The following is a 24,435-nucleotide window of genomic DNA, read 5'->3' on the forward strand; positions in this document are numbered from 1 at the left end:
CATTGTAGCTTCCTCATATGCAGTTTGGCATTGGGAAGTACCAGAATACAAGATGCCATGAACCCTAAGGCTTGAAGGACTGTCCTTGCAGTCAGCCCGGACTGATGAGATAGTTGATGGAAGTAGAGAAAGATTCTTTTGTTTGTCCGGGGTTAAAAAGGCCATCTGGGTTGCTGTATTCAGTCTCACACCCAGAAAGCACATGTCTTGAGAGGGTACTAGACTGGACTTTATTTCGTTCACAGAATACCCTAGGCATCTTAGCACTGCTATCACATATTCCAAATGCTGAAGAAGCACGTCCCTTCCTTGAGCCAGAAGCAGGCAATCGTCCAAATAAGGATAGATTTGTATTCCTTTTAGCCTGAAGAAAGCTATCACTGGAGCCAGAACCTTTGTGAACACTCTGGGCAGTAGATAAGCCAAAGGGCAATGCAGAGAACTGATAATGAGAATTCCCAGCTCGAAACGCAGATACTTCCTGCAAATTAGTCTGATAGGAACATGAAGGTAAGCTTCCTTGAGATCCAAAGTAACCATCCAGTGATCTTTGCCCAGCAGAGGTAAAAGCTGTTGTAACGTCAACATTTTGAACTTGGGAATGTCCAGATAAGTGTTGAGGATAGACAGATCCAAAATTGGTCTCCACGTGTTCCCCTTTTCTGGTACTAGGAACAGGCGAGAATAAAATCCTAGGCCCCTTTCTGGCACAGGAACCGGCTGAATGGCCCCTATTTGGAGCAACAGAGAAATTTGCCTGTGAGCCTCTTTCCTTTGTTGAGGAGGAATGTCTGGCATGCCTTTGAAAGGAGGCAAGGTATGGAAATAAAACCTGTAACCGTGGTGAATGATATCCAATACCCATCTGTCTTGGGTAATTAAACTCCAGTTTTCTTTGAAAAGTGCCAACCTTCCTCCTAAAGGTGCTGCCAGACGAGAAGATTCTGGCAGATGAAAAGGCAGGTCATTGGGTCTGTTTACGAAAGGACTGACCCCTGCCCTCACCAGAAGACTGAGCAGGTGAACTCCCTGTTCTAGGCCTAAAAGAACCTTGAGCTCTGCCCCTACCACGTCTAGACCTCCGCCTAGACTGGGAATCATAAGCAGGATATGTCCACCCCTTGGTAGGCCAATTTCTACTAAACTTCGGAGGCTGAACCTGCAAAAAATCTTTAACAGTCTGCATAGACTTAGCCTTGTCTTCCATTTTCTTTAGAACTGCTTCCACAGGCGAACCAAACAACACATCAGATTGTAAAGGAGCATCTAAAATCCTTGTCTTCACATGCTCAGCTAAATTCTGATCCCTCAGCCAGGCGTGCCTGCGAAGAACCGAACCAGTGGCAGCCACCCTCGAAGAGGCCTGCACAGCATCAAAACCACATTGCAAAGAATGCTTACCCACCTGTTCAGAAACATGAACTAAATCCTGCAACTCTTTACACTCAATACCTTCCGCCAAAGCATCTACCTTAGACTTTAATTGTGAAAGGAGATAATTTTGGTATTTCAACATGTGAAACTGGCAATTCAAAGCTCTCATGGCCAAAGTGGAAGAAGTATACACTTTCTTTCCCCATCTATCCAAAGCCCTTGCCTCTTTATCCGGAGGAACAGGATTTTTAACAACAGAAGCCTTAACACCTTTAGGTCCCTGTGAAACAGTTTCTGGGTCTGCCCTAGGACTCTTAAAAAGATACTTATGAGCTTCAGGCACCCTATAATATCTATCCGGTTTAACTGGAGCAGGAGGCAAAGAATCAGGGTTCAGAGAAGCCTCTGCAAAAACATCCTCCACCACATCTAGAACAGGAGGTATAGCTAAAGGCCTATGCTGGGGTAGAAACAAAAATTCCCTAAGCCTTTTCCTGGAATCAGAGAAATCCTGACCTTCCCATTTAAAATGCTCCCTCATGGAATGAAGAGTCTCTGAAAATGAAAAATCCTCAGGAGGAGAAGCAGAAGGAGTAGAATCATCCACATCAGAATCAGAGTAAGGGGAATACTCCTGCAAGTCTTCAGCCAAGACTCAGAAGCATCCGAACACTGCTCAAAACTCCCAAGCTCAGGTTCCACCCTAGGCCTCTTATCAGGAGGGGGCATAGAACCTCTAATCATTGTAATCAAATCTTCTGCCATCTTAAGCATATGCTTCTTAGGTACAGACCCTGAAGAACTAGGGGTAACACCTGAAACAAAACCTGGCCTGCCTCTGGGAGAAGCCTTGGAAACAGCAGGGGAGGGCCTAACCACCTTAGGAAGGGAGGGAAGAACAGCTACCTGAGAAGCCCCTTCCGCCTGGCCTACCTCCTGAGGTCACATCTTGCAGTAATAAAGTCTCTCCCTGGGATTCCAAAGAAATTTCTGGCTGAATCTCTGGCTCCACCTAGCCCTCTAAAGAACCGACGTCCGATGCGACGGTTCTTCCAGCCTAGGCTTTGCTGTTTTGTCCTTGCGCTTTTTGAAAGCGGCGCGGAGCATCCGACGGCATTTTATAATTACACCGCTTCCCAAAAACTAACCTGGCACAATCTAATCTTCTCTTTATAGTGCGTTTGTTAAATCTAGCACAAGAGCGACAGCCAACAACGACGTGCTCAGGCCCTAAGCAAGGTATACACAAGGTATGGTAATCCCTATGAGGTATCTGTTTCCCACAAGAAATACAGTTATTCACTTTTTCTGACATCCGGTAAAATACTGAGGCAAGAAAAAACCAAAATATTCCCCAACGGGGTACTTAGCCAACTTGGATTCGGTCTGAAACTCCGACTTCGGAAAATCTCAGAACGCCAACCTGCACTTGCAAAACTGCTTCTGCATCGGACCATGCGGCAAAAAAGACTGAGGAAATGACGTCGGTCATGCGCATTTGTACCCTGACGTCCTGACGTCAGACTAATGTGCCTTGACCGACGTCAGCCTTATACTTTGGTATTCGGGCCGACTGGGACAGCGGACTACCCCAAGTGTTAGGACTGCAGCAATGTGAGATGAAGAACATCATGCAGTTAATTTAACTTGCCAAAAGAACCCTAGCCATCCCAGTTCTTCCTCTATGTTAATAATATTCTTGGTGTTACTCAATGCTTCTAATACTAAACATTTAAAGTTAACTTTGCATTTACTTTCTTTATAGTGTTTACACTTAGCATTCTTTTCATCTCCATTGGCAACAGCATACTTATGCTCATAAATTCTTCTTTTGAGCTCCCTGGTAGTTCTTCCCACATAAAAAGCATGACAATCTATGCACATTAATGTATAAACTATTTTTACTCCTACATGAAAAACTTCCTGGTATTCTGACTACATAGTTTCCCACTTCTATTTCACTAGAGTCAGTATACAAATAGTTGCACATGTTACAGTTGAAACACTTATTCATTCCTTTACCTTCGACTTGTATTTTTCTATTTAGTCTACTCTGAAAAATATCTTTATAATTTTTAGCTCTCTTCTGTACAAACCTGGGCCCTGTACCTATCTTTTTTTAATAACTTCATTATTAGCTTTGAAAATACACCAATTTCTACTAATAATACTTTTTATAGCTTGGAATCAACACTATTTTGCACTGCCAGTGCTGTCTTATGCGTATATTCTCTTTTTATACCATCACATTTAGATACTTTCATATATTTCTTAATCTCAATTTATTCATATCCTTGTTAGGATACCCTCTACATTCCATTCTTTTACAGAAATTTTCAACTTCTTGTACGGAAACATTATCATCTTTAGTGAGATTGCTTATCCTTTTTAACTGGCCCTTAATGCTAGATTTTGTTTTCTTGGGATGGAGACTAGAATAATGTAAGCACATGTTCTGAAAATCTCTCTTATAAATCTTGGATATCAACCTATTGTTTTTCTTATAAATAGTAAGACCTAAATTGGGGGGGGGGGGTCTTCTATGTTTTTGTGGATCTTTGGTATGCCAAAAATACTACTTACTTTTGAGTTACTATTAGTTAGATTCTTTCTTGTTTTTTCATCTATTCTGCCGGTGCAAAACCTTTCTTCTGTACAAGAATCTATAAGTGCATTTCCCTTTTTTACATCTGAAAATGTCACTTTTTATAGAATTTTGTCTTAACTCTCTCATTTTATACTCATATTCTCCCCTATTTAGTACTACCAAAGATCACCCTTTATCAGCCTTGAATATCAGTACTTCTTCATTTTTATATAATTTCTCAAAACATTCCTTCTCATTTTTAGTCAAGTTGTAATACTTATATCCAAACTCTATTGTCCAATGTTTCAACAATTTGTGCTTCACATACATTTAAAAACATTTGTAACTCCTTACATAATGGTGGGTTAAAGCAACTGGGCTTATAAAATTCACTTTTTACTTCACTGCGTTTGTTAAACATTATGTCAAAATTAAGGCTTCTAACAGTCTCTTAGTTCATTTACAGCAACTAATTTGTCTGCTCTCTGGGCCGAAACAAAATTCCAGCCTTTGCTTAGTACACACCACTCCTCTATTGATAATTCATAATTAGAAAGGTTAACTATTTTAAAGTTTACAGTACCTATGTCATCCTTGCTTAAATTCATGTTTTTCCAATGTCTCTTGTTGTGGTTCACTTGTGCATATCAGTTTTTTTGATTGCTTGTTGTAATTTTTGAACCACCGTTTCTGCCCCTTGCTGTTACTTGAGCCCATGTTCTCTCCTGGTTATTAACCCTCTGATATACTTCTACCACTTGTTAGCATTCATTGTGATGGGTAATTATTTCCTTAGTGTGAACGAAGTTGGTGCAGGCATTCGCCTTCACTTTAGGTCTGATTACTTGCTCAGCATTTTTTGTTGCCGAAACATTTGTTTCTCACTCGCTTTTGCGGACTCATTTGAGTTCGTAGCACCCTGATTTCCAAGCTTGCTACGTAGTCTCTCTGACCTTCTTAGTGAATTTGCTTCCTCCTCACTTCTTAGAGTAGTGTCTTCCGTCATCATGCTAGCTCTGTTCGCACTATGCAGCTTCAACACATATGCTGAGGCCACACCCTCTGCATAGTCATTCTGGTCTCTCAAGAATTTTTCGACTTTTCTTTGGCTTAAAGTATCATTGAGTTTGACTAAATTATCTTGAATTAAGTACATTTTGCAGGCAAAATTATCATTAGAAGTCACGGAGTAGAGGGAAGAGATGACCATACTTTACAAACTGACAGCATAACAAAAGTTTGTCTGAACCAACTGACAGCATAACAAAAGTTTGTCTGAAACAATTTCACTTTACTTTGACAGAGACTTCTTCTTTCGGCTTTTTCACGGTTAGGGGTCGCCACAGCAGATCACCTGTCTGCTCATGATTGGCAGTGGAATTTTACAGTGTTGAGTTGCCAGCCCGGCGCCCAACCTTCCACAGAAGGCACACACATACACACACTCACACCTAGGGCCAATTTAGAGTGTCCAATCCACCTACAGCATATCTTTGGGATGTGGGGAGGAAACCCACACAACCACAGGGAGGACATGCAGACTCCGCACAGAAGGCACCCCAGCTGAGGATCGAACCAAAGAACCTCTTGCTGTGAGGAGACAATGCTAACCACTGCACCACCGTGGCCGCACTTTACTTTGACAGAGACTACCGGACGGAAAACTTAAAACTGAACAAGTTATTGTGATGAAAGAGAAATTAAAAAACAGTTTAGTATTCCTAACTGGTCTCCCTTCCATCTTGTAATTCTCTTCAGTTCTTGATTTTACATTTTGGTTCAAGACAGAAATAAAAAGCTTAGTGTTAAAGAAGTTTACTTAAAATAATTTGATGAGAATACACAGCAAATAATCTTTTTAAGTTAAAAACTTTGTGATTTTCCAGTTCAAAATGATACAGGAATATTTTGTATTGTAAAGGTGTCAGAAGAGTGTCTATAGTTAATCATAGAAAGAAATAAACAAACAGCTAATTCATCGAATGGCCATCCATCCATCGTGCAGTTGAGACAGGGGAAGTAACTACTTTGCCAACATTTCCATGTCTCATACACGGCAGTACATCAAACCTACCCAGGTGGGGGGGTTTGCCCCCCACACCCCCCAACTATGTACACCAACTCAGAGACCGCAATACAGTGGGGGAAAAGGGGTTTGTAATACTGCCATGCACAAGACAGGGAAGTGCTGGCCAAGTACTTTCCCCATCTCACAGCTGCACATTCCATGGATGGTCATTCGATGATTATAGTTCGATGAATAGCTGTTCGATGTTTATTTCTTTCGATTAACCATAGACCAGTAACAAGATGCAATATGTAAATCCTGGTTTTGGGTCGAACCGGATTACTCGCAAGTTGCACAAGCATAACAGTTTAAAATCATGTTTGATCAGAAGACTAGAAAGCTGTGCAGCATGCATACACATTGCACAAATGGAACAAAGAGTAACAAAAAATCTTCAATCCACGGACAAGTTAAACATGCTGTAAAACTGCCAGGTGGTATAAAATAGTGTCAAAAGTCAGTTTACCAATGTCAAAAGAAATACAACAGAGGCATGACTGAGAAATAAGAAGTTATAAACACAGGGAGAAGAGGGAAAAAGTTATGAAATGTGGTGAAAAGGAAAGCTCAAACAATCTAGAGTTTGAAAAACAGGGATTTGTAAAAAGCAGGCAGTAGGGTCCAGGGTTTTACTGCCCAAAAAGCAGTGAATATATCACATGCTGCAAAATATGCAATGAACATTAAGGTGGTAATTCAAAGGAACTGATTTCTTAACTTGCAATACTAAAACTAAGACAGTGGGCAAATAAAATAAAATAGAGAGAGAAAAGAAATGCTGAACAGATGGATTTCAAAAAAGTGGAGAGATATAATAGGGTGAGCACTTTTAGGTGTATGAACTGTTGAGCATGCTCATACTGAGGAAGTATATACATTTAAATATCCAGACAATTTGGTTGAATACATAATAAAACAATTGTGACTTTGGCATATACTAACATACAACTGTTTTTATGCATGTAAATAAAAAAATAAATAAATAAACAGGTTTAAAAAAGACTTCGGAAAACTCTTCCAAAACAATCTAATTAGCTGAACATGCTACAGAGGCCAAGCACACACACTGTTTCAGGGCCTGCAGCTTGTGCGCATCTCGGATGACAACTGTACAGATGAACTATTTAAAATTGAATCCTATTTCCATCACAAGTTAGAACCTAATGCTGACTGCAGTTTGAAAGTAAATTTTGCCATAAGGCCAACATTATGACTTTGGGATGAACTAAAGAGCTGAATGTAAAACAGTAGTTGCTTTACTACCAGACAGGCATTTTAAAGTAACAGAGTTTAACTTTTGATTCATTAATTCGCATGGTAATTAATAAGAAGTTATGTACTCACCATAACGTTCCATGTTAGTTGTCTTCTTCTCGCCTTTTCTTGCTGGATGGGTTCGGAGCCGAACCTCGGCTCCGACTCGGCCTAATACTAAAGCTTGAGAGCTATTTTTACCGGCTCGAGGCTAACCTATGTCCCATAATGCTAGGCGTCAAATACCCAGATCTCGTTTGATAGCTAACACTATGGACAAAAAAAAAAAAAAAACATGTCCCACCACAAGAAAGGATAAATCTATGAATTCTATACAACTATGAGCCCCACAGCCTGTCTTTCACCAGGGCTACCAAAAAAGGGGACAAGAGCTCTAGGTGAAGGGGTAATCCTGGTGACAAAGAATGTCTCACCCAATACTCTAGGTCTTTTCAGGCTAGGGGGGTGGAGGGTGGGACCAAAGAAAAAAGGCGAGAAGAAGACAACTAACATGGAACGTTATGGTAGATACATAACTTCTTAATGTTAAGTTGTCAATCTCGCCTTCATTCTTGCTGGATGGGACAGCGTCCCTAGCACCTTAGTCCTGGGTGGCTCAATGGAACAGACTCTCGAGTACAGTGGAACCAAAATCAGCATGATTTCTGGAGGCAATATCCAGTTTGTAATGAGAAATAAAGGTATGAGGGGAGGCCCATGTGGCCGCTGCACAAATAGAATCCATAGGTAACCTTGCTTGAAAAGCAACTGAGGAAGCTAATGCTCTAGTTGAATGAGCTCTAGGTTTGGTAGGGAGCTCCTTATGCCTCAACTGATATATTAAAGTGATGAGAGGTCAACCATCTGGACAAAGTCACTTTAGAAACTGGAAGGCTCTGCTTCCCTTCCGCTTAAGATAAGAAGAGTTGCTCTGATTTTCTCGTTAGTTTAGTTCTATCCAGATAGAAGCGTAGCTGCCGGTGAACGTCCAAGCAATGTAATCTTCTCTCAGCTCTGTCAGTGTAATTTGGAAAGAAAACTGGGAGATCAATGGTCTGATTGAGATTTTTTTCAGATAGAACCTTAGGTAAAAAGGATGAGAGCCACTCCATCTTTGTGAAAAACAAGATAAGGGGGGGCGCACAGATAGTGCTTGTAGTTCCGAAACCCTTCTCGCTGAGGTAATAGCTACCAGGAAAAGTGTTTTCCAGGAGAGCAGTTTTAACGAGCAGGAGACAGCAGGCTCAAAAGGAGGCAGAAGTAATGATGACGGTACCAAATTTAGATCCCACGGTGGAGGAGGGACTTTGACTGGGGGCCTAAGTAATAGGGTACCCTTCAGAAAAGCTTTGCAGAGCTTGTGGGACATAATGCTGGATTCCGACAAGCCAACGTGGAAATTTGCAATAGCCGCCAGCTGGACTCTGATAGTGGCTGAAGAGGAGCCTTTTTGGAAAAGTTCCGCTAAAAAATCTAGAACCGTTTGGACAGGAGCAGTGAAGGGGTCGACTTGATTTTTCCTTGCCGAAATAGAGAAACGTTTCCATTTACTAGCGTACGTCCTTCTGGTGTTAGACTTGTGAGAGGCAAGGATAATCTCACGTACTGGCTGAGAAATTAAGGGAAGCCTGGCTAGGGTTGGAACTGGAGCAACCAAGCTGTGAGGTTGAGAGACGAAAGGGATTGGTGCAGCCTACCCGATTTATGGGTCAGAAGGTCTGGCACTGGGTCCAGAAGCCAGGGCTGCTCTAGTAGGCGACGTTGTAGGAACGGAAACCAGACTTGTCGGGGCCAGTAAGGAGCAATGAGGATCATCCTGGATCTCAAGGCAGTTGCTTTCTGGACTGAGTGATTAAGGGAAAAGGGGGGGAAGCATAAAGGAGACCCTGGGGCCAATCATGGGCTAGAGCGTCTCTGGGAGAAAGACCCAGAAGAGGAAAGAGGCTGAAGTCGTCCTGACACTTGCTGTTTTGCGGGGTTGCGAAAAGGTCGCAGCAAGGCTGACCCCACCTTCTGAATATTTGATCCACTACTAGTTGGTTGAGAGACCACTCGTAGGGCATGAGAATGTCCCTGCTCAGCCTGTCTGCCAAGACATTGGACTTTCCAGGAATGTGTTTTGCTACCAGAAACCGGTGAGAAGCGATCGCCCATTGCCAGAGTATGAGCACTTCCCGACAAAGAGGATAGGACCTGGTTCCGCCCTGTTTGTTGATGTACCATACTACGGACATATTGTCTGTCTGATTTGCAATCGTCCCGGTGGGAAGAGAGTTCTGTAGGGCCTGCAACGCCAACAGCACCGCTCTCATGATGTAGCATACTACGGACATATTGTCTGTCTGAATCGCAATCGTCCCGGTGGGAAGAGAGTTCTGGAGGGCCTGCAACGCCAACAGCACCGCTCATCTCCAAGACATTGATGTGCAACTGGCACTCAAACGGTTGCCATGTGCCCTGGACTGTCCTGCCCTGAAAATGCCCCCCCACACACACACACCCCCGATCAGGGAGGCATCAGTTGTCACGGTGGCAACCGGAGGGGGAAGAACAACCGGTCTGCCTTGAAGCACCTGAGGTGAGACTATCCACCAAGCTAGGTGTCGTTTGCATGATCGAGTGATGAGAATATTGTGCAACATGGGACGCTGCTGAAAGGACCATTGGAAAAAAAGCATTCACTGTAGTATCCGCATATGAAAACGAGCTAGGGGGAGTAAGGTGATTGTTGCAGCCATTAGACCCAGCGTTTTCAGTACAAGCCTGGCTTGGATTCTGTCCTCCTGTAGTAGGATTTGAACGTGACTGAGAATGTCTAACACTCTTTGTGTAGGTAGTTTTGCTGACAACTCCGTGTTTAACACGGTGCCTATGAAGGTAATATGCTGACAAGGCAGACTTTTCGAAATTTATGGAGATGCCTAGCGCTTTGCACGTTTGTACAGCGTAATCCCTGGCTTGAAGTAACTGGTGCCTGGTGGTGGCAGTAAGGAGCCAGTCGTCGAAATATGGAAACACCTGGACACCTGGAATCCTCGACGTCTCGGGTGAGCCGCGACCACTGCCATGCATTTGGTAAACACCCTGGGGGCCGTGGTGAGGCCAAAGGGCAGGGCTCTGAATTGATAGTGATTGGCTCCCAGCCGGAAACGGAGAAACCTCCTGTAGCGCCTGTTCATTTTGATATGGTAGTACGCATCCTGAAGGTCTATAGAGCACATCCGATTGTCCTGACCCAAAAAGGGAAGAATGGACTGTAGCGTAACCATCCGGAATTTTGTTTGAACAGATTTGTTCAGTCTGCTGAGATCCAAAATAGGTCTCCAGTCCCCTGTCTTTTTTGATACCAAAAAGAATTTGGAGTAGATTCCGGATCCTTGTTGGTCTGCTCGGACTGGCTGGATGGCTCTTTTTAAAAGCAGCTTTGAAATTTCTAATGCTGCTTGGTCTCTCAGACCGGGTGGAACGTCTGGAAGAGGCCCTTTTGGTTGATGTGGGGTGTGGATAAAGGGGATTTTGTAACCCTCGGATATGATCGACCGTACCCATCTGTCTTGTGTAAGAGAGCGCCAGGCTTTTGGGTATAGCGAAAGTCTTCAGACTGCCTCCGAAGGTGGACAGTCGGGCAGCTCCTCGGGGGTGCTGAAAGGGTTTGTCAGAGAACGATTCTCTGCTACCCTGATTCTGCGGACCCCCCCTTGCCCCTACGGCGGCGTCTGTTGTTGTTCCCTCCTCTGCCTCTGGAGGGAAGCTCACCACGTGCGTCCGGCAGAACTCCTTGAGGTTTGCAGAACCACATTTTCCCGCCCTTTTGACCCTTAGGATATGGTCTAGAAGGAGCAGAAAAACAGACTCCCACGGCAGAGAGAGTCTTGCCTTATTGTTCGCACCTGGTTAAGGTATCCTTCACTTGAGGTCCAAAAAGAGCAGAACCATCAAAGGGGGTGTTAGTGAAGGACGCCTTGAAGGAGTCAGCAAAATTGCAGAGCCGCATCCAGGCGTGTCTCCTTAGAGCAACACCCGTACCTGCAGCTCTACTCGCTCCATCGGCTGCATAAGAGATGAGCCACATGGAAGAGTTAACGATAGAGTTCAGGGTCCCCAGCTGGGAGTTGATCTTATCCGGACACCCCACAGCTGCTGAGTCCTGCAATGTTTCACCCAGTTCCTTGAGAAGGTCTCTTTGAAGTCAGGTGAAATGGCATAAATAGTTCAGTGACCGCATGGCAGAGGTCACTGAAGAAAACATCCGCTTGGCGTACCTATCCATAGTCCTAGATTCCTTATTAGGAGGATGGACAGGTACTGAAGGGTCAGCCAACTCCTTCTTAGTGGCTGCCGCCACCACCATGGCATCCACGGGGACACCCTTAGAGAGAAAGAGAAACTGTTTGTCTGTCGAGGCAGTAATAAATTTAGTGGGCCTCCGGGGAGTTGGTTCCATAGTATCTGGAGCTGTCCACGCCTTCAGATCCACCACCTCCATAAGTGGGTCGAAAGGCGGGGACATCCAGAAGGTTGAAGGGCGAGAACCGAACGCATCCAGGTACACCGACTCGTCCTCAGATGGGTTAAGGGCAGACCAGTTCCCCCTCTGTTTGAGGATCTCTAAGATGTCAGAAAAGGAGACATCCTCAGAGGGGGACCTTGGGGACCCTTCCGAATCATCCAGGTCGGTGTCAGATGTCACTGACTCAGGAGAGTTGACATGTTTCCTCTTACATGTCCTCTTCCGAAGGGGCTCCCCCCGAAGGATCAGGGGAGGCCTCGGAAGAGGAAGAAAAGCCCAATGGGCAGCCTGGAGTGTCGGTTCTCCTCGCTTGGGTTCGGGAGGGTAGGCAGGGGCCGAAGCAGACACCGTAGAGGGAGGGACCGTGGCGCCGGTATAGGAGCCAGCACGCTCCTCATGACCTCAAAGGCGCCCCTGTCAGGCAGGAAAGAAGGACCCAACTCCGAGGAGATGAGAGCTCCCCCCAGCACCAAGAGGGACGGCTCAGAGGCCGATGTCGGGGCCGAACTCACCTGCGCCAAGGCTCCGAGAGGGAGAGAGGGGTAGGACAAGGGTCCGATGCCACTCGCCCCCTCGGAGCAGACCAGGGAGTCTCGGTGCCCGGATCCCTCCAAGGACGTAGCCAAGGACGGGATCGGAGCCAACGAAAGAACCGACAAAAGAGGGATCGGTTCCGACGCCCCCACAGTACTCACCTAGACGACCTCCGGCTCCGAACTCAGCAGAGTAGTCGGAGGAGGAACTTGAGCAGGTGCAGGGGTAGCCCCTGTCTGTTGAGACGGGCTATGTAAAAACTGGGCCAGTGCCTGTGACTTCAAAAGCCGGCTGACTACCCTCTCGAGGTCATAGTCCGAAGGCTTGGAAGACCTAAAGGAATGAGATCTATGGCTCCGCTCAGACAACAGAGGAGACTTCGGAGCCGATCTAACCAACTCAAGAGATGGAGACCAGGAGCGCTTTCTGCTCGGGGATGGCTCCGACACTAAAGTCGGAGCCGACTGAGGTATAGGTGCCCCGGTTCTGGCTGGAACCGACGAGGCAGCAAGAGAACTGCTCGTAGCCGACTCCGAACATGGAGCCGACGATTTGGCGGGCTTTGGAGGTTTTCCAATCATGGTCTTAGCCAGAGAACCTTCAGGCTTTAACAAGCCTCTAAGAATGAGTTTATTTCTGTGCTCCTGCAGGACTCTAGGGCTGAAAGCATGGTAGATGGAACAAGAGTTCTGCAGGTGCAGAGGGCCCAAACAATGCACACAAGAAGTGTGACCGTCTGTCAGAAACATCTTCTGACAGCACGAGTCACACTTCTTGAAACCCGATACCTTAGTATCCTTAGACATACTAATGTAAAAATTACACTAATATATATAAGAAATTACAATAAGCAGAAAAAGGGAAACTACCGCTAAACAGAGGGACAGAATTCCACACACACACAGAACAACCAAGGGAAACTGTACTACTAAGGGGGAGGGGTCAGAGGCCCAACCACTTAAAGGGTGGAGAAAGGGGGGGGGGGGATTTAGCAACTAAAGGGGGGGGAAACTAGTCGCTAACTTCATTAACACTAAAAAGGTAACAGGAAAAAAAATCTGACAGAAAAACTATCTATAAAGCTATTAATAATAAAATATGACCTGGAGCCGGTGAAAAACGCAACCTCGTAGCTGAAGTGGCAAACGAGATCTGGGTATTTGACGCCTAGCATTATGGGACATAGGTTAGCCTCGAGCCGGTAAAAATAGCTCTCGAGCTTTAGTATTAGGCAGAGTCGGAGCCGAGGTTCGGTTCCGAACCCATCCAGCAAGAATGAAGGCGAGATTGACAACTTAACATTGATTTTATTTGGCAGATCTGCCTGAAGAAACGAGTGTTAACATGAAAGTTTGCATTAATTGTTATCACCATTCTACCATTCCCATCAAAACAACTAATTCAGACCAGAAAACTAGCATTAGATTGAAATTTCTGGAAAAAAGCTGCATGCAATGCAAGGCCTAGATGGCACACTTACTGGTGTAGGTTTATATATTTTACATGCTTCATGCTCCTGCATACAAAAATCACGGGAACACACAAGGTATATTAAACAGCCAATGATCATCCATCAGCTTCCCCAGTCTCTGTACAAATAGTGGCAAACAAAAGGTATGAGGAATGTTAAAGTATGTTGGGGGGGGGGGAGAATCAGTGGGATCTTGGGGGTTGCTAGATACCCACACTAGAAAGGGCCAAAAGAGATGGCATGCCAGTTTGCTTCTGATTATCCACATGACAGTAGTGTAAACAGTCTAAAAAAATTTTTCCAATTCTTACCTCAGTTGTTCCCTGGTCTTCACTGGCAAACGGAAGCAATTTTTCATATAACTTGCTGAACACTTCCACTCCATTCTCAGTAATATCTTCCACTATTCGAGAATCCAGTGGCTCTGTATCAGTGAAGTCAAGCTCCCATACCGTATCCACCCAGACTGACAACAAAAGAAACACTTTTACTCTAATTGTTGTCTTGGAAAAATAAATAAATAAGCACACAATATTCTGAAATGGATTGCAGTCTAATTTCAATAAACTCAAACATTTTATTAAACGTCAAATGTAAGCTAGTAAAGCACATACATTTCAATTATAGGGTGGCTCCAAAAATTACAAGCTACAGTTTTGTGCATTATTTTTCATTTGTTAGGCAGGTAAAATCTTGTAAAAAAGACTATAAAAGAGTGTTCAACAAAATAGCTATCTGAAAGCAGTGTCAGGTTGCCAAAGGTTCAAGAGGTCAGAATGAAAGACACAAAAGCAGTCTGTATACCAAAAGAACACACCAATAGTGCAATAAATGTTGACAACTGCACCTTAGGTAATTAACAGTGTTGTGGAGGAGGAATGCAGCCCTCAAGCTTCCCAAGCTTCTACCTAGCAGAGCATGATGTGAAAAGTGAGTGGTCTTTTCAAAATAGCACAAAAGTAAAGAAGAATCCAATTCTGCAATGCTTTCTTGGAAAACAACGCAAGATCTTTCAAATTACTACACATAATGCTCAAGTGAAGAACAAGACTAAAAAACAATAGAAGACTGGATGTTAGCTCCATGTAACAGAGGATGCCCTTTGTCACCAGATTACCAACCCTGGCTGCTGAAAAAGCAGGCAAGGGAGGATGGGAAGGAGTAGTTACACCAACCTGACCAACTCGGATGAGATCCAACAAATTTGGTCTACTGTGCTCACCACAGAACAAGGATGTGGGCCTGGTCCTACCAACCTCATTTACAGCAAATTTCATCGGTATGTGGAAAGACACACACACACACACACACACACACACACACACACACACACACACACACACACACACACAGAAGACAAAGTTGACCCTTGAAGTGGGAGGAGTGATGACATCAACTGTCAAGGATATGGGCTATTGCTATCTAAATCCTTACCCCTCACTACTTAGTAAAAAGTACAGTTGTTAAGTTACATGTACACAACAGTAGATATTCAGATTCCTCACGGTTGCAGTGGCCTTTAGTCTACATGGGTTAATTCCCTGCCTAGTAACAACAACCGGCCAACTTAAAGCTCTGGCTAACCCCCCCCCCCCCATAAAACACACCATACTTCACTAACTGCTGACTGGCTAATTCCTAGAAGGGAAATCAACAATTAAGGATTTTCTTGCCAGAGAGAGAGAGAGAGAGAGAGAGAGAGAAAATGAACCTAATAATCCTGAACCTCCAAAAACAATAATAAAGAAATGAAACCTAGAAATGCACATAACCCTTCTTTATATTCCAATTACAACTATATATAAGAAAAGGAGAGTGGAGTGTGGGTGCAGCTACTGCAACCATGAGATATTTGAACATCTACTGTTATGGATAAGTGCAACTTGCACAACTGTACCATATTCATCATTCCCACTGCTGCAGTAGTCTTTAGGCTACAGGAGTTGATTAAGCCTATCTAACCTGGAAAGAGGAAGCATTCAGATCCAGAAGCCATAAGAGAATAGGCCTGACAAAGCTAGTTTTGGTCATTGAAAAGGAATCCAGTTTGTAATACTTTGCAAAACTATATGTGAAGGACCATGTCTGCCTCTAGGATGCTTCAGTCCACACCCTTCCCAGTATATCATTGAAAAAGACAAATTTCTAGAAGAATATGCCTTGATACCACCTGGAAATTGTTCAGACACAGGATGACCCATTTTCTCCCTTGACAATAAATAAATAGCTGATCAGCTTTTCTAAACGACTTAGTACTGTCCAGATAGTACCAGAGATGCCCTTGAACATCCAGAGTATGCAGAACGCCTTCTCACAAGTTTTACGGTTCTGGGTAGAAAACCTGAAAAATAATGGCTTGATATAAAGTAAACTCTGAAACCACTTTGGGTGCAAGAGTAATTTGATCTTAATGTGACCCACTCTGTAAAATATAAACAGAAGGTCCACCCACCATGAGAGCTTGCAACTCAGCTTGCAGGTGTCAGAGCAATGTTGACTACAGATTTCCAAGTCAAGAACTTCTCCACCGCAAATCCAAAAGGATGAGCAAATCTGTTTACAAGGATCACTCAGGTGTAAAACTCCTTTCAAAAAATTTTACTATAAGACAAGAAAGGAGAGGATTCATGGGCATGTACGATAAAAGGCAGCAAGATGAACCTTTATAGGAGGAATAAGAAGCACCAGAGGAAAGTAACTCACACAAATATTTGAGAGTAAGTGGCAAATTCCCGATGGGCCCCTGGGTCAATATGGCATCAACTAGAAAATTGTTTCCACTAACCAATTTATGATTTTTAGTAGCAGGCTTTCGAGCCTCCTTTAGTTGATGCTGTATACACTCATGAAATAAGTGTCTAAAAGTTATTAGAAGTGAATCATTCCAGCAGTCAGCCAATTTTGATTAAGACAGGGGTGTATCAAGCTCCCCGTTGCATGTGAGTAAATACAGTCTGAGATGAAGTTTGTGGCAATTATCCTTGGCCAAATCCACAACAAGGCAGAACCAATGTTACCAGGGACAAAAGGGAGTCACTGCAATGATTTTTAAGGAATCCTTCTGAATGAATTATCCTGGATATCAGTGGAAAAGCATAAACAAACAACTCCCCTCTAAGGGAATGCAAATTCATCTGCTTTCCAAGCTTGCTTGCAAGGTGTCCTAGAGCAAAGTCTGTTTTGAAAGGAGAATTGATCTATTTTAGGTGCTCCCCACAACTGGAGTGTTTCATGGAAGACTCCCTTGTTAAATTTCTATTTGTAAGGATCTGCCCTTGTCCTGCTCAGCTTATCTGCCAACATGTTTTGCACTGATAATGTAAAATGCTGAACAGCCAACTCCCAAGCAATCACGGCCAGCCTGCACAAAACTTACAACCTTGTACATACCTGCTTATTTATGTTCCACATGACTGTGGTATTATTTGTAATCACTTGAAAGAGGTCCTGGTAACCACAGCTGATGGAGAAATTTCAAGGTATGGATCACAGCCAACATCTTATTTATACTGATATGCTTTGGTCTGAATGACCTTGAACCTTTTATCCCATGGAAACTGCCCCACACAAAAAGGGAAGCTTCTGTGGTAAGACACTGTTTTGTAGAGATCTAGCTCCAGTTCAATTTGTCTCCACACCAACGCAATTCCATTTTTAGAAAGCCCAAAACTGGAATTTGATACTACAGATGATGTAAATGGCAGGTCCATATGCTTTTTAGAAACCACTTTATCTCTCACTAGAGAGATCATAAGAATCATAGAAGCCATGAACCTTAAGATCCTGAGAAATTCTCTCATTGAAAAAGCCTGATACTAATTGGAGAAGCTCAGGAAAGATTCCAGATAAAAAGCTAGCTCTGTTAGAAATGATGCAGCTAAAGAAATCCCAATCCCTCCGCACCACACACTCCACAGACCTCAACCTCATTACCACAATCAACAGAAAATGCTGGAGGGAAAGGTTCATAACCAGAGACTGCCCATGCTATGGAATAGACTTCCCATACATGTCAGACAGAGAACCTCACTGGCCCTCTTAAAGAGACATCTTGATGAGTGGATGGAAAATATAAAATTCACCCTGGGGATCAATCCAGTGGTGCTACTTGACACAGGCACTGGGGACTAAATGTCAGGTGGCACAATGCCAGGGTAATCCTTTGGGCTAGGCTTGTAAAGGCTCCAGAACCATTAACCTAGTACACACACCTATGAAGTGTTTAAAAGGCAATCAAGAAACACAACCCTGTAAAACAGAGTCAAAGAGGATTTTAAAACAGTTATCTGAAAGCCAAGATGGATTATGTCTCTAACCAATGTTAATGACTCTTAACATCTGGATAAAGCATAAAATAAGTCAGTCACCTAAATAAAGAAAATGTGATTGCCATTTAGCCTGCTATAAGCTTTGACTGGTGCTAGGCATTTCATGAACACACGGATCTGTAGATCATCCAAAAGGTACTTGCAGAGAACTGATAATGTGACTGTGGAACTGAGAACCATATAAATTTCCTGAAGCCTACAGCTATGGGATTGTGGTATGCATCTTTCAAGTCCGGTGTTACCATACAACTCATGGGAGGAATGAGGGGTAACAGGTTCTGTAAATGCAACAGTTTGACTTTTGGTACTTTTCACATGCAGGTATAAAAATGAAAGATATAGTACTCGTATCCATCAGGCTTTTTTTTTTTTTTTTTTTATATAAACATCTCTAAATTACTACTTGTGACACAGGCAAATTTACATTTATATAAAAATAATCAAACCAATCCATATTAACAAGTTCATATTTACAAGCATTACACATCAAATACCCTTCCAAAAATTTTTTCTACACGTATTGTTACCATTATTTCAATTCTTTTTCTTCAAATTAACTACCCTATTTAAAGTAATACAAAATGTCAGTAACTGATTTGCCCAGTTTTGAATCTGAAAAGGAGACAAATAATTGATCGGATTTCCTAAATAGGTTTGTCCTATTTAGACAAAAACATAAGAGATGCAATATATACTCTTCTTTACGAAATTTGGAAAGAAAACGGGAAGGTTGATAGTTTGATTGATACTGGATTCGATTGATACTGGATTCTAACACCACCTTTGGAAGAAAGGATGGGTTAGTTCATAAGGATACCCAATTCTTGTGAAACATCAAATGAGGTGGCCAAGATGATATGGCTTGAAGTTCTAAGACTCTTCTAGCAGATGTAATGTCCAATAAAAAGAGTCTTCCAGGTTAAAAACTTTAGTTCATACTTGACTAACTGTTCAAGACAGAGTTAAAAACTGTAAAACCAAATTCAAATTCCATAGGGAAGTGGGATCTTTAAAAGGGGAGTCCAAGAAGAAAGGTTCCCCTTATAAAGGCCTTACAAAGTTTGGAAGCAGCTAAATACTAATTATTTAATCCAATATGAAAATTAGAAATGGCAGAGAGTTGTACTTTAATAGTTGAACTACCACCTTCATTAAAAAATGTAGTTAAAAACTCAAGAGCTTTGGGCACTAGTGCTGAAAAGGGATCAATGTCATTTTGTTACACCCAAAAACCAAATCTTTTCCATTTACTTCTGTAAAATTTTCTAGTGGAAGCTTTGTGGGAGGATAAAAGAAAGGGGAGCACAGGGAAGGAGAGCCTGGGCTGTCTAGCAATCAACAGAAGTGGAGAATTCATGCGGTCTACCTTATGCCTAAAATGACGAGGTGTATCATATTTTGGGTGAGAAAGGAGGTCTGGAACTGAATCCAGAATCTATGGCGGGCAAAGCAGAGGAGTCCAAAGAAAGGGGAACCAAATATGACAAGGCCAATAAAGAGCAACGAGGATAACTGTGCTCTTCAATAGAGATGCTTTCTGAAGAAATTTGGGTATTAGAGGTAATGAGGGAAAAGCATAGAGGAGACCTGTCAGTGATTCCCCCGTTGGGGGGAATCAGGGCAAAGAAAACTGCTGCACTTGTTGCTGAAGGGAGGCGCAAAGAGGTTGCAGCAAGGTTGGCCCCATCAAAAGAATCTCTTTTCCTCAATTTTCATGTTGAGTGATCACTCATGAGGCATTAGAATGGACATGCTTAAACTTGTCTGCTATCATGTTGGATTTCCTCAGAATGTGCACTGCTATCAGAAATCGATTGGATGTGATCACCCACTGCCACACAAACTCAAAGCTTCTCAAAACAGGGAATAAGATTTAGTTCCCCCTTGTACGTTGATAATCAGACCACTGACATTGTCCATCTGAATCCCATGCGTCTCAGATGGGAGTGCATCTTGGAAGGCCTGCAGCAGTAGGACAGCTCTCATTCCTAGGACATTAATATGCATATTGGCTCTTCAGGGGACCATGTGCCTTATACTGCCTTTCCTGAAGTGGTGCCCCCCCCCCCACACCTGATTTGGAAAGCATCCATGGCAACTTTGGCCTTGGGCTGAGGGAAAATTAAAGGGACATCTTGCAGATCTGATTGGTGTAAATCAACAGATAATTTTTGCATGCCTCAGTTATCTCAGTTTGGGTGAATAAAGGTTGGTGACGAATAAACCACTGAATCTCCAGGGTCCACTGGAAAATTCTCATAGGATACCTTGCTAACGGAACCAAAACCATCATAGCAGACATTGATCCCAATACATGAATGATCACTCCAGCTGACAGAAAACTCTGAATGATCTTTCTGACCAGGAATTATATGGTTTGTACCCCTGGTAAAGAAAGGGTGGCCGTCAAGGATACCGTGTTAAATAAAGCTCTGATGAACTCCAATACTGGAACTGGTTATAGTTCAGACTCCTTGTGATTGACAGTAATTACCAGGTGAGAGCATAACTGGAGTACATTATGTCATACTTTGATCAGACGATGCCTGGTCAAAGTGATTATGACCCAGTCATCCAAGTATGGAAACATCCCCAATCGCTGCATTCTCAAATGAGCTGCCACTACCGCCATGCATTTGGTGAACACCGTGGGGGCTTTGTTAAAACCAAAGGGCATATCTCTGAGTTGGTAATGACTGGCTCCCAGTCAGAAGTGTAGGTATCTTCTGGATTATCTGTTCATTTTTATGCTAGATCTTCAGGATGTGTACTATTCAGCACATTCAGTTGTTTTTGTGCAGAAAAGGCAAAATAGATTGATCCAGGACCACCTGGAACTTCATGTACTGAACTGACCTGTTCAGATTGCTGAGATTCAAAAGCGGTCTCCAGTCCCTTGTTTTCTTTGACATTAAGAAATGTAAGTTCCAGACTCTTTCTGGTCTGGGGGAGCTCGTGGATGACTCTTTACCAGCAGCCTTTTTTTTTTCTTTTTCTTTCTAGTGCTGCTGCTTTCTTCTGACTGGGTGGAACATTGGATATTTTGTGTACTGTTAAGGGGGGTGTAGGGAAAAGTGTAATATAAAGGCTCTGGAAATAATCCTCTGCACCCATGAATCTTCTGTAATCTCTAGCTAGGCTTTCTGGTGCAGGAATAAATGACCCCCAATTGCCTCCAGAGGTGGAAACGCCGAGCCTCCTTTCAGGAGTGCTGGTAGAATCTGAAAGAAAAGTTATCTCTAGATCATTGGTTTTGCAGACCTCCACTGCCACGTGGGCAATGTCTTCTGTTAGAGGTCCCCTCTCTGCCCCTGGGGGAACTAACTTCACGTGGATCTTGGAAGGGACCCTGGGACTTTCTAAACCACAGTTTTTGACCATCCCATTGATTCCTAGAAAAGGTTCTTTGAGGAGTCGAAAAGTGAATGCACACAGCAGACAGTGTTCTACCTTCCTGCACTCACCTAGATAATGTGTCTAACCTTCGGGCCAAATAAAGAACTTCTGTCAAAGGGAATATTGGCGAATGAAGATTTGAAGGGGTCCATGAAAATCACATAGGTGCATCCAGGCATGTCTCCTAATGGAAATGCTTGAGCCTGTCGTCCCTTGAGATACCTTTAGCTGCATGGGAAATTGGCCTCATGGACGAGCTCTGGAGTCTAGTGAAGTGTGCCAAATAATTCAGGGAATGAAGTTCCTTTTTGTGGCTGCCACTCAACCCTGGCAACAGCTAATAACTCCATTTCTCCAAAATTCCATGTCCTTAGGTGGTGCCAGGATACTGTCTGGTCTCTTGGGGGAAATAAGCTCAACAGAAACTGGTTCCTTTACCGCCCATCTACTGATCAAATCATTGCTCTCGTCAGCGGGCAGAGTCACCCAGGAGGTAGAGGGACCAGGTCCAATGGCTTTGCTTGAGGATTTCTACAATGTTTCTAAAGCAGATGTCATCAGGTGGTGATCTTGGAGACCTTTCCCCATCATCGAAGTTGGTATCCCTCATGACAGGCTCTTGAGGGGAGTCTATGTGTCTCCTTTTGCACTTTCTCTTCCTAGGGACTTCTTCGGCAGGATGTTCCGGAGAAGTAGCAGAACGTCAGAGAGAGAGAGAGAGAGAGAGAGAGAGAGAGAGAGAGACAGACAGACAGACAGACAGACACACCAGTGGCTCTGAGAAAACATGCTTCCAGACCATCGGCTCTCTTCGACACAAAGGCAGATGACTTGAGGTAGGAATCAGAGCCGAGCTGTCCAATACAGAGGCTCAAATGGGCAGAGATGGCTCTGACAACATCAAAGTTGACTCCAACACCCCAGACCCAGTGCCGACGCCACAGTTCCAAGAGTCATCAGACTCAGACATGCTCAGAGATGATCCACTCAGAAATGAAACTGGAGTAGAGGATATAATGATCTTTGGATCAGATATGGCCGACTCCAGGATTCTCGCATCCAACTGCTCCAAAACAAAGGTTGAATGAGAGAAGGAGACAGTATAGGCAGTGTAGTACTCACGAAAGTTTCTCAGCCCCATTGAGTAGGAGTCAGGAAACGTCCATTTGAATTTCCATCAAGAGGAATTTCCTCATCATCCTGCCCACATCTGCTTTGGTCAGACTTTTGGAGGAGCAAGATGATGATCCCACTGATGAAGCCTTAGAATGATGATGCTTGGGAGACCTTTCCAGAAAAGGAGATGAAAGACAAGAGAACACCGGATAGAACAGCAGAGGAGATCTGATCCGTGGTGACCTGCCCAAATGTTTCTTTGGGTCCGAGGGAGTCTGATCCAAAGTTTTTGTTTTTGGATATGAAAAGGTCAGAATGGAATATTTTGTCTGCTTTGAAATGTTAAGAGGCACTTCAGAACCTAGAGTTGAGGAACTGAGTAATGCTTCTTAACCTCTTTTTTTGTCATTTTTTAGAGGGTTGAGCCCCAAGTGCTGTATTAGAAGTTCTTTTATTTTAGAGCCCTATGGTTGAAGGTTTTGCATATGTCGCAGGCAGAATCTAAGTGTACTTGGCCTAAACAATATACATAAATAGCGTGGGCATCAGAGAGAGGAATTGTATGGCCACAGGCCATACATCTTTTAAAACTGGAAGGTTTTCCAGTCATATTGTTAACTACAAGAAGGAAGATATTTTTTTTTTTTAAAGAAAATATGGAAAATATGGAGAAGAAAAGAACAAAAGGTAAGTATTGCCAAAAAAGGTAATACGAGGATATACCTAAATTTATAAAAAGGGGGGAAAAAAGAAACATTACTAACTATGGTAATATAGAATTACGCTATAATCATGTAGAGAAATAAGAGAGAATACGTAGAAAGTATTTGAAAAGATAAATGGATTTGGAAAAAATTACTCACAAACTCTAATACTAGTAGGCCGCGGTGGTGCAGCGGTTAGCGTTGCCGCCTCACAGCAAGAGGTTCTCCCGTTCGATTCTCGGTTGGAGCTCCTTGTGTGTGGAGTCTGCATGTCCTCCCAGAGGTAGAATGACGTTAAAGACATGCAGGTAGGTGCATGCGTGAACGGCTGTGCCTTCTTTGAAAGATGGGTGTCAGGCTGGCAACACTGCACCGTAGAAATCCACTGCCAGTCATTCGCTGACCAGAGTTCCGCTGTGGCGACCCCTAACTGGGAAAAGATGAAAGAAAAGACAAACTCTACTACTACTCAAGAGGTTACAGTGACTACGTCCTTATGCAAAGGCAGCAAACATAAATCAGAGGTATGGTAGGGGACTAGTGCATTATGCGCAAGGAAGAGCACAAGAGTTAAACTTTTTCTAGCTCCTGAAATACTGAGAGAGTCTGATCTAAGCCCACTTGTTGAGGAATGAAATATCAGATCATACGTCCCCAGTTACCGCTTTCTTTCCTGTCACACCTACAATATTTGCCATCTACTTGAGGAAAAATTCTTTGGAGTCTGCTTGGGGTATGAAAGTATCTATGCAAACATTTTCAAGCAAAAAACTAGATTTTGTTGCATATTTGGCAACCATGCATATGCCCTCCCATTGTTTCTTTCTGAATTGCACTTCTAATCACTCTTCCCAATCTTTACTGACCTCGTCTGATTGATTCCTATAGTAATTGTGCGGTATTTTATATGCTTTAGTATTTTTTTTTTTTTGTAATAGCAGCTTCTGTTCTAAATTATTCTTCCTCTACTGGAAGGATCAACTTATCCCTTTTAACTCTTGCCTTCTTCCCCTCCTAGATAAAAATCCCTCAACTTTGTATTAATTACTATCCACAACTTCTCATATGGTTGATAAAAATATCTCTGACCTGC

General features: G+C 43.2%; 1 protein-coding gene across 1 annotated transcript in view; it reads right to left on the reverse strand.

Moving 5' to 3' along the window:
* NCAPD3 (non-SMC condensin II complex subunit D3) overlaps positions 1 to 24,435 on the reverse strand; it is a gene marked incomplete in the record, with an annotated part of 2,635,837 nt that overhangs the window by 2,543,164 nt on the left and 68,238 nt on the right. Inside the window, 1 exon segment of the mRNA XM_044081165.1 lies at positions 14,110 to 14,264. Within this exon segment, the coding sequence (XP_043937100.1) occupies positions 14,110 to 14,264 (155 nt within the window).

Source organism: Protopterus annectens, chromosome 8.part0, assembly GCF_019279795.1.
Source record: "Protopterus annectens isolate FY-2018-M chromosome 8.part0, PAN1.0, whole genome shotgun sequence".
NCBI classification, from domain to species: domain Eukaryota; kingdom Metazoa; phylum Chordata; order Ceratodontiformes; family Protopteridae; genus Protopterus; species Protopterus annectens.